Below are 13332 nucleotides of genomic sequence, written 5' to 3' on the forward strand. Positions count from 1 at the left end.
CAAAGCCATCCGAGGAAAGAAGATTGCATTTGTCTCCCATTAGACATAATAATTTGATCTATATGTTTGGTTATTATAACAAAACGGCACATAATACAGATATCTCAGCTTTCTATTTCTATGAAACAATAAATTTTGGACATCCCTATATACATCTATTCCTCCCTTACAAGGATAACAAAATGTCAGTGCTGTCCATTTTTACAAAGGTCAGGGTGTTGCCATGAAAACCAGGGACTAGTAAGTTATAAGGAGCTGTCTGATCATGTTAATTATGTTACTGCTTTCCGGTGGATAAAGGAATTCTAAATTAAAAGGAAGATAAGCTATAAATTATACATCAAAGGCATTTTATAAAAGCACTGAAAAAGAAAGATGCTTTAAAGTAATTCGCAATTTATTTTACTTGCTGTTGCTCACAGTGGTAAACTCTTCAACACAGAATGGCCAGAAAAAAATCAATTTTTTATTACTTCTGCAGTAAAAAGGCCATTTGTCTCCTTGCAGAACCCATGTGACATTGTTACCTCTCTTATAAATGATCACCCTGGACAATGCCTGTTTTACCAATTCCCTAATTACACCACTGATTGTATACAACTGAATATGCCTTATCCTGTGGAAACAGACACTACTGCCACCTTAATAAACATTTTGACATAAAACGAAGCTGGCTCTCTCATCCTTTCTCAAGAGCAAAATGAAACAACCCGTGAACACAATGTTCCATCAACAGATCAGGGTCACATGTTCTTTAGAGCAGATGAGGTTTAATTAACAGATCTGTTAATAGATAACTGGTTAATTAAAAAAGGAGTGTCTTCTTATAGCTGCATGAAGGCCTTATTAACAAATATTCTACTGAAGCATGATTGCATTTTACAAACCATTCTGCTAGTCTGTAGAAGTATATAGAAGTCTACAATAAACATATGGACCGAACTTAAAACCCCATGAAAACTTATATAATGTGATTGATTGGAATGATAGATAACTCATTCTGCGCTAATATGTGAGTGTGAAGAGTTTAAATATGGTTTTACATTGCATTTTATTCCCAAGGAAGGGATATTTCTGTTTAAATGTCAACTATATCTATTTTGTTTACAAGTATTATTTAGATAGCCTTGGTAAAAATGGACTACTTATGTTTCATTTACAGTGGACTGTCATTCATGCCAAATGCACTTTAGACATCGACATTTAAACTGCTTGTCATTTTATTATTTCTACTTCACATATTTAAATTACCCGCATACAGATGCAATTCTTCCTTGATACCTTGATATTCACAGGACATGGAGATGGAGGTGGGGGTAGGTATTGGTTCCAGACCACAACAGATACCAAAATCTGTACATTTTCAAGTCCCTTATATAAAATGGCATAGTATTTGCATATCACCTATCTCATCTTCCCACACACGTTAAATAATCTCTAGATTAGTTATAATATCTAATACAATGTAAATGCTAGTTAATAGTAGTACTATATTAGTTTTTATTTGTATACTTTTTATTGTTGTATTTTTAATTGTTTTTGTCTTCTGAATACTTTTTTATAATTTCGACTTTTATTTTAGACTCAAGGGGTACGTACGCAGTTCTGTTACATGAGTATATTCCACGATGCTGACTTTGGGGTAGGAATGATCCCATCACACAGTGAGCAGTTTCAGATTGATTGAATTCACGGATGTAGAAACCCTATATATGGAGGGCTAACTGTATTTCCTTTCATCTTCTGCATAGAATCTTTTCAAAAGTGCAGCGGCAGTCTTCTTATTTCATGTATTTTTGGTCTAGTCATTATTGCTGACAGAACATCTATAAAATTTGGGAAATTCTGAATTCTTTACCCATCATATACTTGGAGAGGATTCCACTGTTCTCAACTCTTTCCCCCCCCTGCAAATCATTGCTCTGCAACGTTTTCTAAAGCTTTCGGTCCTGATCCTCAGCGTCCTCTTGGGCTAAATTTCACCCAACAGGACTTGCCAGGCTCCAATTCCTTAGTCAAATAGGTCAGAAGGCAGACACAATGTGACTTGAGGTTTCTAAAATGGATTCCCTCATCAAAAATACACTACTCACAGTGTATCTCCACAGCCTAAAATCTCATTACTTCAGCCCATTACATTGGAAGACTGTGTGTTCTGTGTAAAGAACCAAGGTTCTTCAGCCAGAATTGACCTATGTTCAACACTTTATGTCACTGCTTAGTAACTGTGATGTCAATAAAAGTCAGGTCTATGCTTTCTACAGCTTAAGCTTCTCATATGTAAAATGAATATAATCACAAAATCCGCTTAAATGGTGTGCTGAGGAGTCAATGAAATACCAACTGTAAAGTGTTTAACCTAACAACGAGAAGAGAAGCATTCCAAACACCTTAGATATCTTTCCGTCTATTTGTAATTTACTTTGAAATGCTTCAGCATATGGCAACACTTTGTATCTTAAATTTGGTGTTGACATGTGTGTTCACAAAACTGCATGCTTACAATTTATGAATTTTTCTGTGTTTCTGTTATATACTGCATTAAGAGTTGAAAAAATAATTCATCATAAACAACGTGACCTTCATTTGTGTGCTGTAAATTTTATTGTATATCCTAGGGATGCTGTTAATATTATGTTTCTCATGTGTATACACTCCAGTTGCAGTTAGATAGCAATTTAGAAACCCAAACCATGGGTCCACTGTTTTCAGGCAGCTAGGAGAAGACAAGTATCATCTTGAGCTGAACTAAAGCAATTTTAACGTAGCATGATGTTGAATATGGTCTTCCATGGTGAAATAAATACTATTAAAGATACTTGCATTGGTTAGAATAAGTAAGATCTCTCCCAACTTTTGCGAGTGGGATATGGGACTGGCAAGCAGAACCTAACATCCTAACACTCTTTGGAGTGGCATCCTTGGAATATGGCTCTGATAATCTTGTGCCCCATGATCAACAGAATATGCCATCACATGATCCAACTAGAATGTTACCTGAATCACTTCTAGAGTATTGCAACACTTGTCTACAATGACCACTTCTTGCAAGGCCTTTGTCAAAGGGGTATGACTGAATATTTGAATTGCCTGAGATAATAAAGGGAAATATTCATTTAATCTAAGATTTTAATGCATGCTGCAAGCTTTCATACTGGATTTGAAACGTGAGATTTCAAGTTCAAGTCAGGATAAAGATTTAGGAAGTGAACACAGTATCTATGCTTCTGGGCTCTATTTCCTTCTCTGTAAAATGAAAGGCATTAGGTCCTCAAGAACCCCTCAGTATTTTAAATCTGTGCTAATGATTAAGACCTGTAGGGATCTTTTAAAATTGTTTTATGAAACAAATATGTGGGGACCTGTCCCAGTAATCTTTTGCTTTCTTTTTAAATTAAGAATAGATATTTAGAACACACCACGTATTCCATAAAGGCACCATCAAAGCCCAAATTCAAGATTTTCTAAATTTTTCTAATTCCTTTTGCAAAGCTCACTGATATCTAACAATGTTGAATGAAAAATAATCAAAAGATGATGAAAATTAATTAGGTTCTTTTAAAACTGAAAAGATATTTATTGGCAAGCAGATTTGAGGGGAGATGTTCTTTGCACTAATCATAGCTCCAGTTTCTATTTGGAACCCTTGAAAGAAAGCTTTTAAGACATTCCAAACTGTACGATGAAACTTAAACACACCACATACAAATTAAATCACTTTAATAAATGTTTTCTCCATTGCTAAGAGGTCTAGAGTTCTAGAGCTTTCAATACCACCTAGAAGAATATGGTGATGAAACTGTTAGCCTATGGATCCAATCATCATAAATATTGCGATTTAATTTTCTTTTTGCCAATTGTGAATGGTAGGTTAGTAGTGTCATCTGTGACCATAAAAATCCGAAGTGTGATCATAAGTGCATTAGTAGTGAACATACCATTTCCTATACCTCTATCTTCTCCTCTAATAAAAAACTTCAGGGTTGGTCTGGGTATTATAGCCTTAAAATAATTTGCTGTAATGTACATTCCATTGTTAATTATAAATCTGGTGGGGGCATTTATTCTTAATCAGCGAATGGAGATATCTGTCACAAGTGTTTCTTTAACTCTAATACATTATTACTCACTGTTATCATTTTAAATGCAAATTTTGAAGCTAAAAAAATATTTTCAGTCCTCGTTGGATTGGAGAATTTTATATCCAGTCGTTTAAAATTCAAATAGCTTCTATGTTCCCACTGCTTGCATTAGAAAAGAATGAAGGACATTGGAAGCGTATATTGGGTATACTCTCTTATTTCTCATTGATCTGCTCTTGTTTTCATATCACCTGAGAATTTGAAAAAGTATTTAATTTTATCAAATGAAGAAAGTCCCAAACACATGGGACAGTAATTAGACAAAAGCTAATTAACCACTGTTAAACAATAAGTTGTGAAGTCAAACCTTTGTTCTGATATTTGGGGAAAATATTGGAGTACTTTCAGATGATAATTGGAGGGAAATTATAAATCCAATGTTCTTTCCATAGTAATACAGATTCAATTTTATGTGAAAAATTCTAATAGAAAAACATGTTTAATGTTTACTGAATGATTATAGGAAATAATAGAATACACCCCATTTTTATATTTATGTCCCTCAAAATATAAACAATAAAATATCGATATAACTTATGCTTCTCAAAACAACTTGCAACTAACAATGTTTTAAATAATCCCTTTCACTCCCTTAAATGGTCTTCTTGAAAAGAGAATTCATATAATTGTCACCTTCTATGAGTGTCTATAATGCTACCTGTGGCTTGTTTAAGAAGATGCCACATAATCTGAGGATGGATGTTCTTCATACCGAAATACTCTCTTTAAACTCTGATGACCTCTTATCTTGACCTTCCCATTTTCCCCTCTCCTTTCGTCTCTTCCTCTCAATCCTCTGTCTCATTCTGTCTCTTTCATACTCCCTCACTCTTTCCATATTCAATCCTTTCACTTAAATGAAAATAAGAGCTCACTTCCATTATCAAAATCTGTGCATCAATATTATGGTTTCTGGGACAAATACAATCATTCACATTTATTTTCATGCCGATGAAGAAGTACTGAAGGCTGTGAAGAAGCTCTAAATACAAAAAGCTTTCCACTGCATGGATGTTCTTTTTTTCTACTAAAATTAGAGAGCTTATTTTCCTTGATTTCCATTGATCAGTCATGCTCATTTGCTTCATAGTTTCTTCTTTTTTCTATCATCTCCTTGGACAGTAATAGCTTTGCTTCTTATTCTCTTCTTAGGTGAGCCCATCTGTTTCAAATTAATACAACTACTTGTGAAGTCTATGTTTTAGTTCTGACCTTTTCCTGATCATCAGAACTGATTTTCTAATTGCTCACCAGAAACATGAGGATATTTCACCATCCCTTCAGCTACAACTAATTTCATACCATTTTGTTCTCTCAAACCTTCTCACAAACGTAAATCCTTTATGTGACATTACTGTATTCTAAATGACCGAGGCATAACATTTTGGGATCATAGAAGCAAACAACATACTTAAAAGGAATAGAAGAACTCATCTAAGCCAATGGCTTTCAACTATAAGTAGTAAATACTCCTAGTGCGTACGTATATATATATATATATATATATATACACACACACACACACACATATATACACACACACATATATATACACACACACACACATATATACACACACACACATATGTCTGAGAATCAGAATCCTTTGCCCAAATATAATCTTACATAGAAGTCCTGTGTATACAAGAGAAATACATTTTACTCTGATTGAAGTTGAAAAGGGAAGAAATGAATAAAATTCTCTGCTGGTTATTTCCCTTCTCTCTGCAGTTCGGTAGCACTTGCAAATTTTCCACATTGCCATTAAAACACTATTTAGAAATCAGTTCGCCAGCTGATCCCATATTTCTATAGATGAAAAGTTTTGAGGCCCAGTCAGACCAAGGTCATAAAGCTACTAGGAGGTAAATTTGGGCCTGGACTCTGTGCTACATTAGTCTGCCTGATGTCAATCAGGCTCTTTCTTAAATTGACTTAAATTTACTTAAGAACATTGGTCATTGACTTAACTGTCCCTTTATGAGAGAGATTGTTGAGTACTACCCAGCACCTTATCTGACTCCTATCTATCCGTCCAACTGAATAAATGGTACCCTTTTCACACAATCTGCAGAATGTTTTCTTGTGCTCCCTTTCATTCATTCTATTTCCTCAAACTTTGCCTTGTAAATATTCCAAACTGTGGTGGAGAGATAAGAAATCTAACATGCAATGAGATTAACTGACTTCTCAGATGTTTTTCCTGAGTCTCAAAGCTTTTATTAGCTAAGCTTTCTGTATCTTATTTTCTTACGTAGCCACTACTCATAAAATATTCCTTGTCCCCGTTGTCCAATTTTTTTTCTTTTCTTTCTTTTTTTTTCCCAACAGGTCTCACTCTGTCACCCAGGCAATTTTTATCTTAATAAAAGTGTTTTGCCTCTCTCTGTTATATTATCTCCAAATAATTCACTGACTACTCTGTCACAATGCAAAGGTAGTCTCACTGTTTGGGAAACAGGAAAAGCTGTCTTTGTCAGATTGATTGTTAAGCCTTAAGAATGTCTTTTGAAATTCTTTTTTATTTCTCCACCATCATTTCTCTAACTGTCTCTTTTCTGAACTCTGCAGATTCACCAACTGAATTGGCCCCCATAGCACAAATCAGATCATATTGCCTCCCTCATAAATACTTTGGTCATTCTTGATTGTGTGAATGTGAGCTAATAAGATCTAATGAGATTCATTTCCTTCTAAGATCTAGTGCCTTATTCTTAATCCAGCTCAGATGCTACCTGCTCTATGGAACTCTTGCTGACCAGATTCAATAACACTATTCTGTGTGCTCCCCTATAACTTCTATAGTTTATTAAAGCAAATGCTAGATTATATCTGTTAACAAGATTTTGCCTCAATCTTATAAAATGTATTAATGTTTGTATAGACAAGTAACAGTTACATGTGAGTTTAATTTTCTAGTAAGCCCATGAGGTTCACCTTTGTAATTATTTTATTTCTGTATTAATAGGATATCAGAAGTGTAGGTTTTGAGGTCAATGCATTATAGCCTGTGGGCAAAATATGGCTACCACCTGTTTTGTAAATAAAGTATTATTGGAACACAGCTGTGCCCGTTTATTTATTGCCTATGGCAGCTTGCCCATTATCACAGCAGAGTGGAATAGTTGTGATGGAAACCATATGGCCTGAAAAGCTGAAAATATTTACTATCCAGCCCTTTACAAAATGTTTGCCAGTCTCTGATGTCCATCATTAATTCAGAGGTCATGGATTATACTTCACAATTTTGGATTCAAGGAAAGAAATTAACGTTTCTCTGTTCAGTAACTCAGATGCTAATTACATAACTTTTGATTGCAGGGTAGCGTCCTCTGATCAAAGCTTTGTCAGGGTATTTTAAGTGATAGTCTTATGACTTCTACTTACGTAAAATAACCTATTCCTTACTATAGCCATTCTGTAGAACTTCAGTTTTAATCAGCAGAATTTCATGAGTTTCTGTTCCTCCTTAACTGGAGAAAGGACGAGGAAGCAAATCCAATTAAGTGGACTTAGTCATTTTTTCTGTTGCCCTCCTGTTTATTAACCATTCTTCTTTCTTGTGTACTGTAGTCCTGTGCTATCAACAACTTTCATGTTGCAGATGTGAATACTTGTACAGACACTGGTTAACTAAAGTAATTACAGTAACTAGATGGGTGGCAGCAAACTAAAATTTTGAACAGATTTTCTCAGTTGGTCACTACTATGCACCTATGCCTATGCTTCAGCTTCTTGTTTAAACCTCTAAATTTGGATCCACTTTCTGCCTATAAAATGTCCATGTACTCTAACAAGGTAGAAAAAAAATCATCAAAATCTGTATTGAGTCCTCTGCTATATTTGTCCACCAGATGTCTCATCATGGGAATTCCACAGATCAGCAGTTTCAGTGTTTAGGTTTTCGAGGCATGATACAGATGCTTCTGAGTTTACTATAAACCTACAATTTGTCAAGTCATGCAAAGAAATAAATGCAAGCTAATGAGCATCCAAGGAGTCTACCATGGAATAATACTGGAAGAAGCACTGAGATATTTTGCAACAATGCCTCTGAAAATTAAGTCTACTGCTGTATAACAATTATATTTTTGTAAATGAGCGACAATTAAGTGACAATAATTAAGAATTTAACTTTCGTCAAAATTTTAGGCTAAAATTCACATGCATTTTTCAGCAAGTATGTGAAGTTTTTTATTTTATAAAATTGAATTATAGCAGTTAAAGTTTCAGTTATTTAACTTTTTAATTGAAACATTTATAACAATTTTAAGTTACCTGCAGTCTAGCGAGATAAAATATAGCTTCAGTAATAAAAAACTATAAAGTTGTAATAAACCAATATAATTTGCTTATATTCATATGAATGAATATCAGCCCTACAGTAAAAACAATAATTATCACTTCAATATTCTTGAGACTTTCTTCATCCTATATATTCTGCTAAATATATCCTCCTTCCACTGTCACTAGCACAACGCTGCTTTTGTCAACTTTTCACTCAAATGTCATTTCTCTGTGAAAGTTTCTTATACCCACATGAACAAAAAATTCACAATTTCTACAGAAGTCCGATCAAGCTTTAAACACAGGATGCAACCACTATATACTGCCTAGTTTCTATGTAATCTGTCTTAATGATTTAGATTGTAAGCTCCTTAAGGGCAAGGCCCATTTGTACTATCACCATATAACTGTGTTACAGAGTGTTAACACGGGCAAGAAATCTAAAGGAAACATTAATTTTAAATTAAAAAAAAAAAAACCCAGTGAAACAATTTGTATGTTTAAAGAATCAGGAGGAAAAAGGTATCTAATATTCAGTTACTATGAAAGTAAGACAACCTTTAATCACATATCATAGTTTTTATCATTCAATCAAATTCAAACTCCACAATACATGAGGCCTCTCTTCTCTTTTCTTTCCCTCCCCTCCCTTCTTCTCCCTCTCCAATCTGCCTTGCCCTGCCCTACCTTGCCCTGCCCTGCCTTGCCTTGCCTTGCTTTTTTGAGAGAGTCTTGGTCTGTCAACCAGGCTGAAGTGAAGTGGTGCCATGATAGCTCACTGCAGCCTCAAACTTCTGGCCTCAAGGGATCCACCTGAGTCAGCCTCCCAGAGTGCTGGGATTACAGTGTAAGCCACCATGCCTGGCCCTAAACTGTCTTCAAAAATCAAATCATTGTCTTTTGAGAATATGAATAATTCTGTAAATTAGGATTTACTTCCCTGAAATATTCTGTATTTCAATTTTAAAAGTCATCAAAAACATATGTTGAAATGTGGCTCTGTCATTTAAGAAAAATGATTTTCTGTCTTAGGTCAAAATGCCTTGTTGTACCTCAGCCCCTACTTAAAAAATATCATTATATGTCTCTTAAAACACAGTAACACTCAAATTGAATGATGAAGAATTAGGAAAAAGAAACAACACAGTAACAATTGAGATTCGATGTAAGATTTCATATGAAAAGCAAAAAGCTCAGAGATTTTCAAAATGTTTTAAAATGTCACCCTAAAATGCCTTATATTTAACATAAAGAAATGCTTAGCACACAAGTAAGCTACTGACCATTTGATCAATGCTCGATTTCCTATAATAGAAACACTAGCAAAACCAAGAATCTAACACATCACCACGTATATATTTATGTCTTACACTGTTGCTTCCTTTTCTTTCACTCACTCACCCCATTTGTGTGAGTTTCCTCAGTATCCTCCAGAGTTCATAAAATTGATATAATCCAAGATTTCCTTGTATGCTATAGCTTATTCATTTTCACTGTTCAAACTATATCCTAGAATATACCTATTTTCATATCAAAGTACTTTAGTCTTCAATAGTACTGGGATAAAAATCATTTTAATGATGTCAGTTGAATCATACAATCTCAGATTTATAGAACTTTCTACTGCATTCTAGTATTCCACTCTATTGTAAGCAAACTGGAACCTCAAAGTTCAGTTTTGGCTTGAAGACAGAATATGTAATCACCTTCAGTAACTCATTCTTTAAGGTTAGGCATCATCTTCTCTAGGCCTTCTATCACAGTACAATCTCCTGGGCCATCTAGTCTCAACAGCCTGCCATCCTTGTAGCCATACTTAGAACAGCCCCAAATTTGCTTTAATGCTCTGATGTTGCCACAGTGAATTTATTAATTTTTGAAGAAGGGGCATGCATTTTTATTTTCACTGGACACCACAAATTGAGGAGCTGCTTCTGTCTTTGGGAGTGATGAAACATTAAGTTACTATAAATTTGTCTATCAAATAACTTTAAGTCAGGGAATTACAACAACGGCAGTAAAAGGCATAGCAAATGTCTATATTACAGAGACGAAGGGAGGAATGAAAACCTAAAATGAAATGTGTATGCATAAATTAGCCATTTTGTTAGTTAATAATCATCTGTTTAGTACCTCCTATGTGCCATGTATTGTTTCTGCTATTGAGATTATAGCAATGAGTGATGCAGACAAAGTGTCAGACTTCGTGGAGCTTCCACTCTATGGAGAAACCACATCTATCTGTAGTAAGTGCGTAATTTCCAGGGGTAGTGTTTTGGAAGAAGACAATGTATTTCTTTGATCTCCAATAGTGTTACCTTGGGTAGCCAGGCAAATCAATGATAGTTAAGAAAATTTAATGATTACAACAAATCTCTTATTACTAATCTTGAATTTTCTTTAAAGGATTGTTGGAAATTTCACAAATCCATGTTGGTCATCTTTACTATTTTGTCATATATAGCACATAGTTTCAAACAGGCAATATAACTAGTATATTTAAAAATAAATGTTAGGGCTCGTTTTGTGAGCCCTATAAATATTACTGCTGCTTTCTTCTCTCCATTCTGTGCTCCATCTTTTGTCTAAGTTTGATGGTATATAAACTGTGCTCCCATCAAAGGAGTTCTTTTAGATAAAAGCATTGATTCTTTGGATCTGAGCTTTGTGTCACTGGTTCTGTAAATGAAACAAAAACACCCAGCCAAACCAAACCAAACAAAGAAATGGTTTTGATTAAATCTACAACATTTCTGGGAAATTATCCCTCAGAAAATGAGGACAAATTATCCTGAATCTACAAAATTGATCTCACTCTCTTACAGGAAATATCATATTGGAATGTCATACAGTACAGTGTACAGTGTCACCTAGCACACTGAGGTGAAAAATCAATGGATATTTGTTGATTGAATGAATACATAAACAAGTGATAACTGACTGTGTGTATCAACAGTTTCCCTCAGATATCCTAAAAGAATCCATCTCTTAGTGCTAGCACCAATGTTTAAATATCAGTTAGATTTTTTTTAAAGTGTTTTTATTGTCTCTAGCTTTTTTTTTAAGCTAGAAAAGAAATAATGTCCAAACACAAGTATTTTCATCACCCTAATTTCCCTTTGTTTTAGTTATCGATGATAAAAATTGAATATCTTCTAGGAACAAAGCACAATTGTGCAAAGTTAGCACATTTTTGTCAGCCTGAGTCATAAACTTCTATTCTTAAGGAGTAAAATCATTCCAGTGTTCACCGCAATTTGGAACCATGAGAAGGCACAAAATTATAGGTGAATAGTTCAAAGTACAAGATACAAAATGCTGCCTGATCATGTGTCTACTACATTTGTCTCTATGTTTTTAACACATATTATTTATCTTGCATGATGTAAGAATCTTCCATTAAAATTCAATTTGGTAACAAGTTGGCAAAACAAATACAGCTACTTTCAAACTCTGGATGTATGCTGATTGTGCCTCATAGAATCACAGGGCTTTAAAGCATCTGAATGAACCCTCCTCCACCAAATCCCTGTAATTTTCCTTGTCAACAGATGTACATTTAATCAAGAAAAAACTAATAACATGTTTTCGTTTTTAACTTTAAAAGAAAGAATTTCACTCCAATATATTTTCGTACTTCACTATTTTCATTATGAACAGATTTCCCCATATGATTCTGCAAAAAAATCACATCTGACTACAACTTTAACATATGAATTTTTGTTAGTGTTGGGTACATTTCTTACATATTTTGCATTTGAACACTCTTAATTTATCGCTCAGTATTTTCTTCTTAGCACTATACAGTTATGCTTTGTTTAAAATTTCTGAAAATTGTCTTAACTCTAGACATTTGTTGTTTAATTTCATTAATATAATTTTAGACCCTTCAGAGTATTTTGATGAAATACTAGTATTATTTAACTTATAAGCCTGTATCTATCTTAGTCAATGCTATTAATTTTATTTGGATAATTTCTGTAAAATCTTATGTAAATCTAAATCAAAACTGATAAAACAGTGCTTCAGAACCTAGTATTCACTGAGCATTCAGAACATTATAATTTTGTTTTTAGGAAACGTAAAAGGGAAAAAATATTTTTAACTAAAACCTACTTGATCTGTTAAACTTCAATCATTCTAAATGTGAACATCTTTTACATCATAAATATACGCCTCTTACCTGTGCTGCTGGATATATTAACATCGATACTGATATCAGATATTCCTCCTCCCTTCAGAGATGCTACACATGTGTACGTCCCAAAATCGGTGAATTTTAAATCAATGATGTCCAAGTTTGTCGTTCCCGGAGAGACATCAGGATCAGTCTGTGTAATGACCATCCGCTCAGAACTTCTTAATGGACGACCGTTTTTAAACCAACTAAATGTTAGCTCCTCAGAAGGAACAGCTTCTACTTGGCAAGATATTTTCACCTCACGGCCAATCTGGATGTTGTCATCTTTGTGATAAGGATCTGGTGTGATCCAAAATCGTCCTTTTTTTAATGCTACAACATAAAAATTCCACAAGGAGTTAGTGTTACTTTCGCAACTTTAAGGATTCGTTCACTCTAGATAATCATCTCTGAGCTGAAATAAAGTAAAAGCAAACAAAGTAGACATACATTTCTGTTATATCCAAGTTGTGTGCACATCAATAAACCTCATTCAGGTAATACAGAAATAATCTAAAAAAACCTAAGTCAATGAAAGACTGTCAACACAGATTTTTATATATTTGGTAATATTTTCCAGTGATATCAAAAGTAATGCCTTCAGTCTATGTGCAATTATACTTAAATATTGACATTGAATTTTGAACAAATGATAGATTCTATGTAGTCATAGGGTATGAAAATTAAAAGTAAGAATATGGATCTCATTTAATCTAATTCTTT

The 13332-nt window shown here is 34.0% G+C and overlaps 1 protein-coding gene across 2 annotated transcripts in view; it reads right to left on the reverse strand.

Annotated features, from left to right (window-relative positions):
• Positions 1-13332, reverse strand: part of MDGA2 (MAM domain containing glycosylphosphatidylinositol anchor 2) — an 836747-nt gene that overhangs the window by 197392 nt on the left and 626023 nt on the right. For both annotated transcript variants that reach the window (XM_032179359.2, XM_032179361.2), the window contains exon 7: positions 12613-12942. In XM_032179359.2, coding sequence (XP_032035250.1) covers positions 12613-12942 — 330 coding nt within the window. The remainder of the gene's footprint in view (positions 1-12612; positions 12943-13332) is intronic.

The sequence above is a fragment of the Hylobates moloch genome, unplaced genomic scaffold (assembly GCF_009828535.3).
Source record: "Hylobates moloch isolate HMO894 unplaced genomic scaffold, HMol_V3 SCAFFOLD_16, whole genome shotgun sequence".
In the NCBI taxonomy this organism is placed as follows: Eukaryota; Metazoa; Chordata; class Mammalia; order Primates; family Hylobatidae; genus Hylobates; species Hylobates moloch.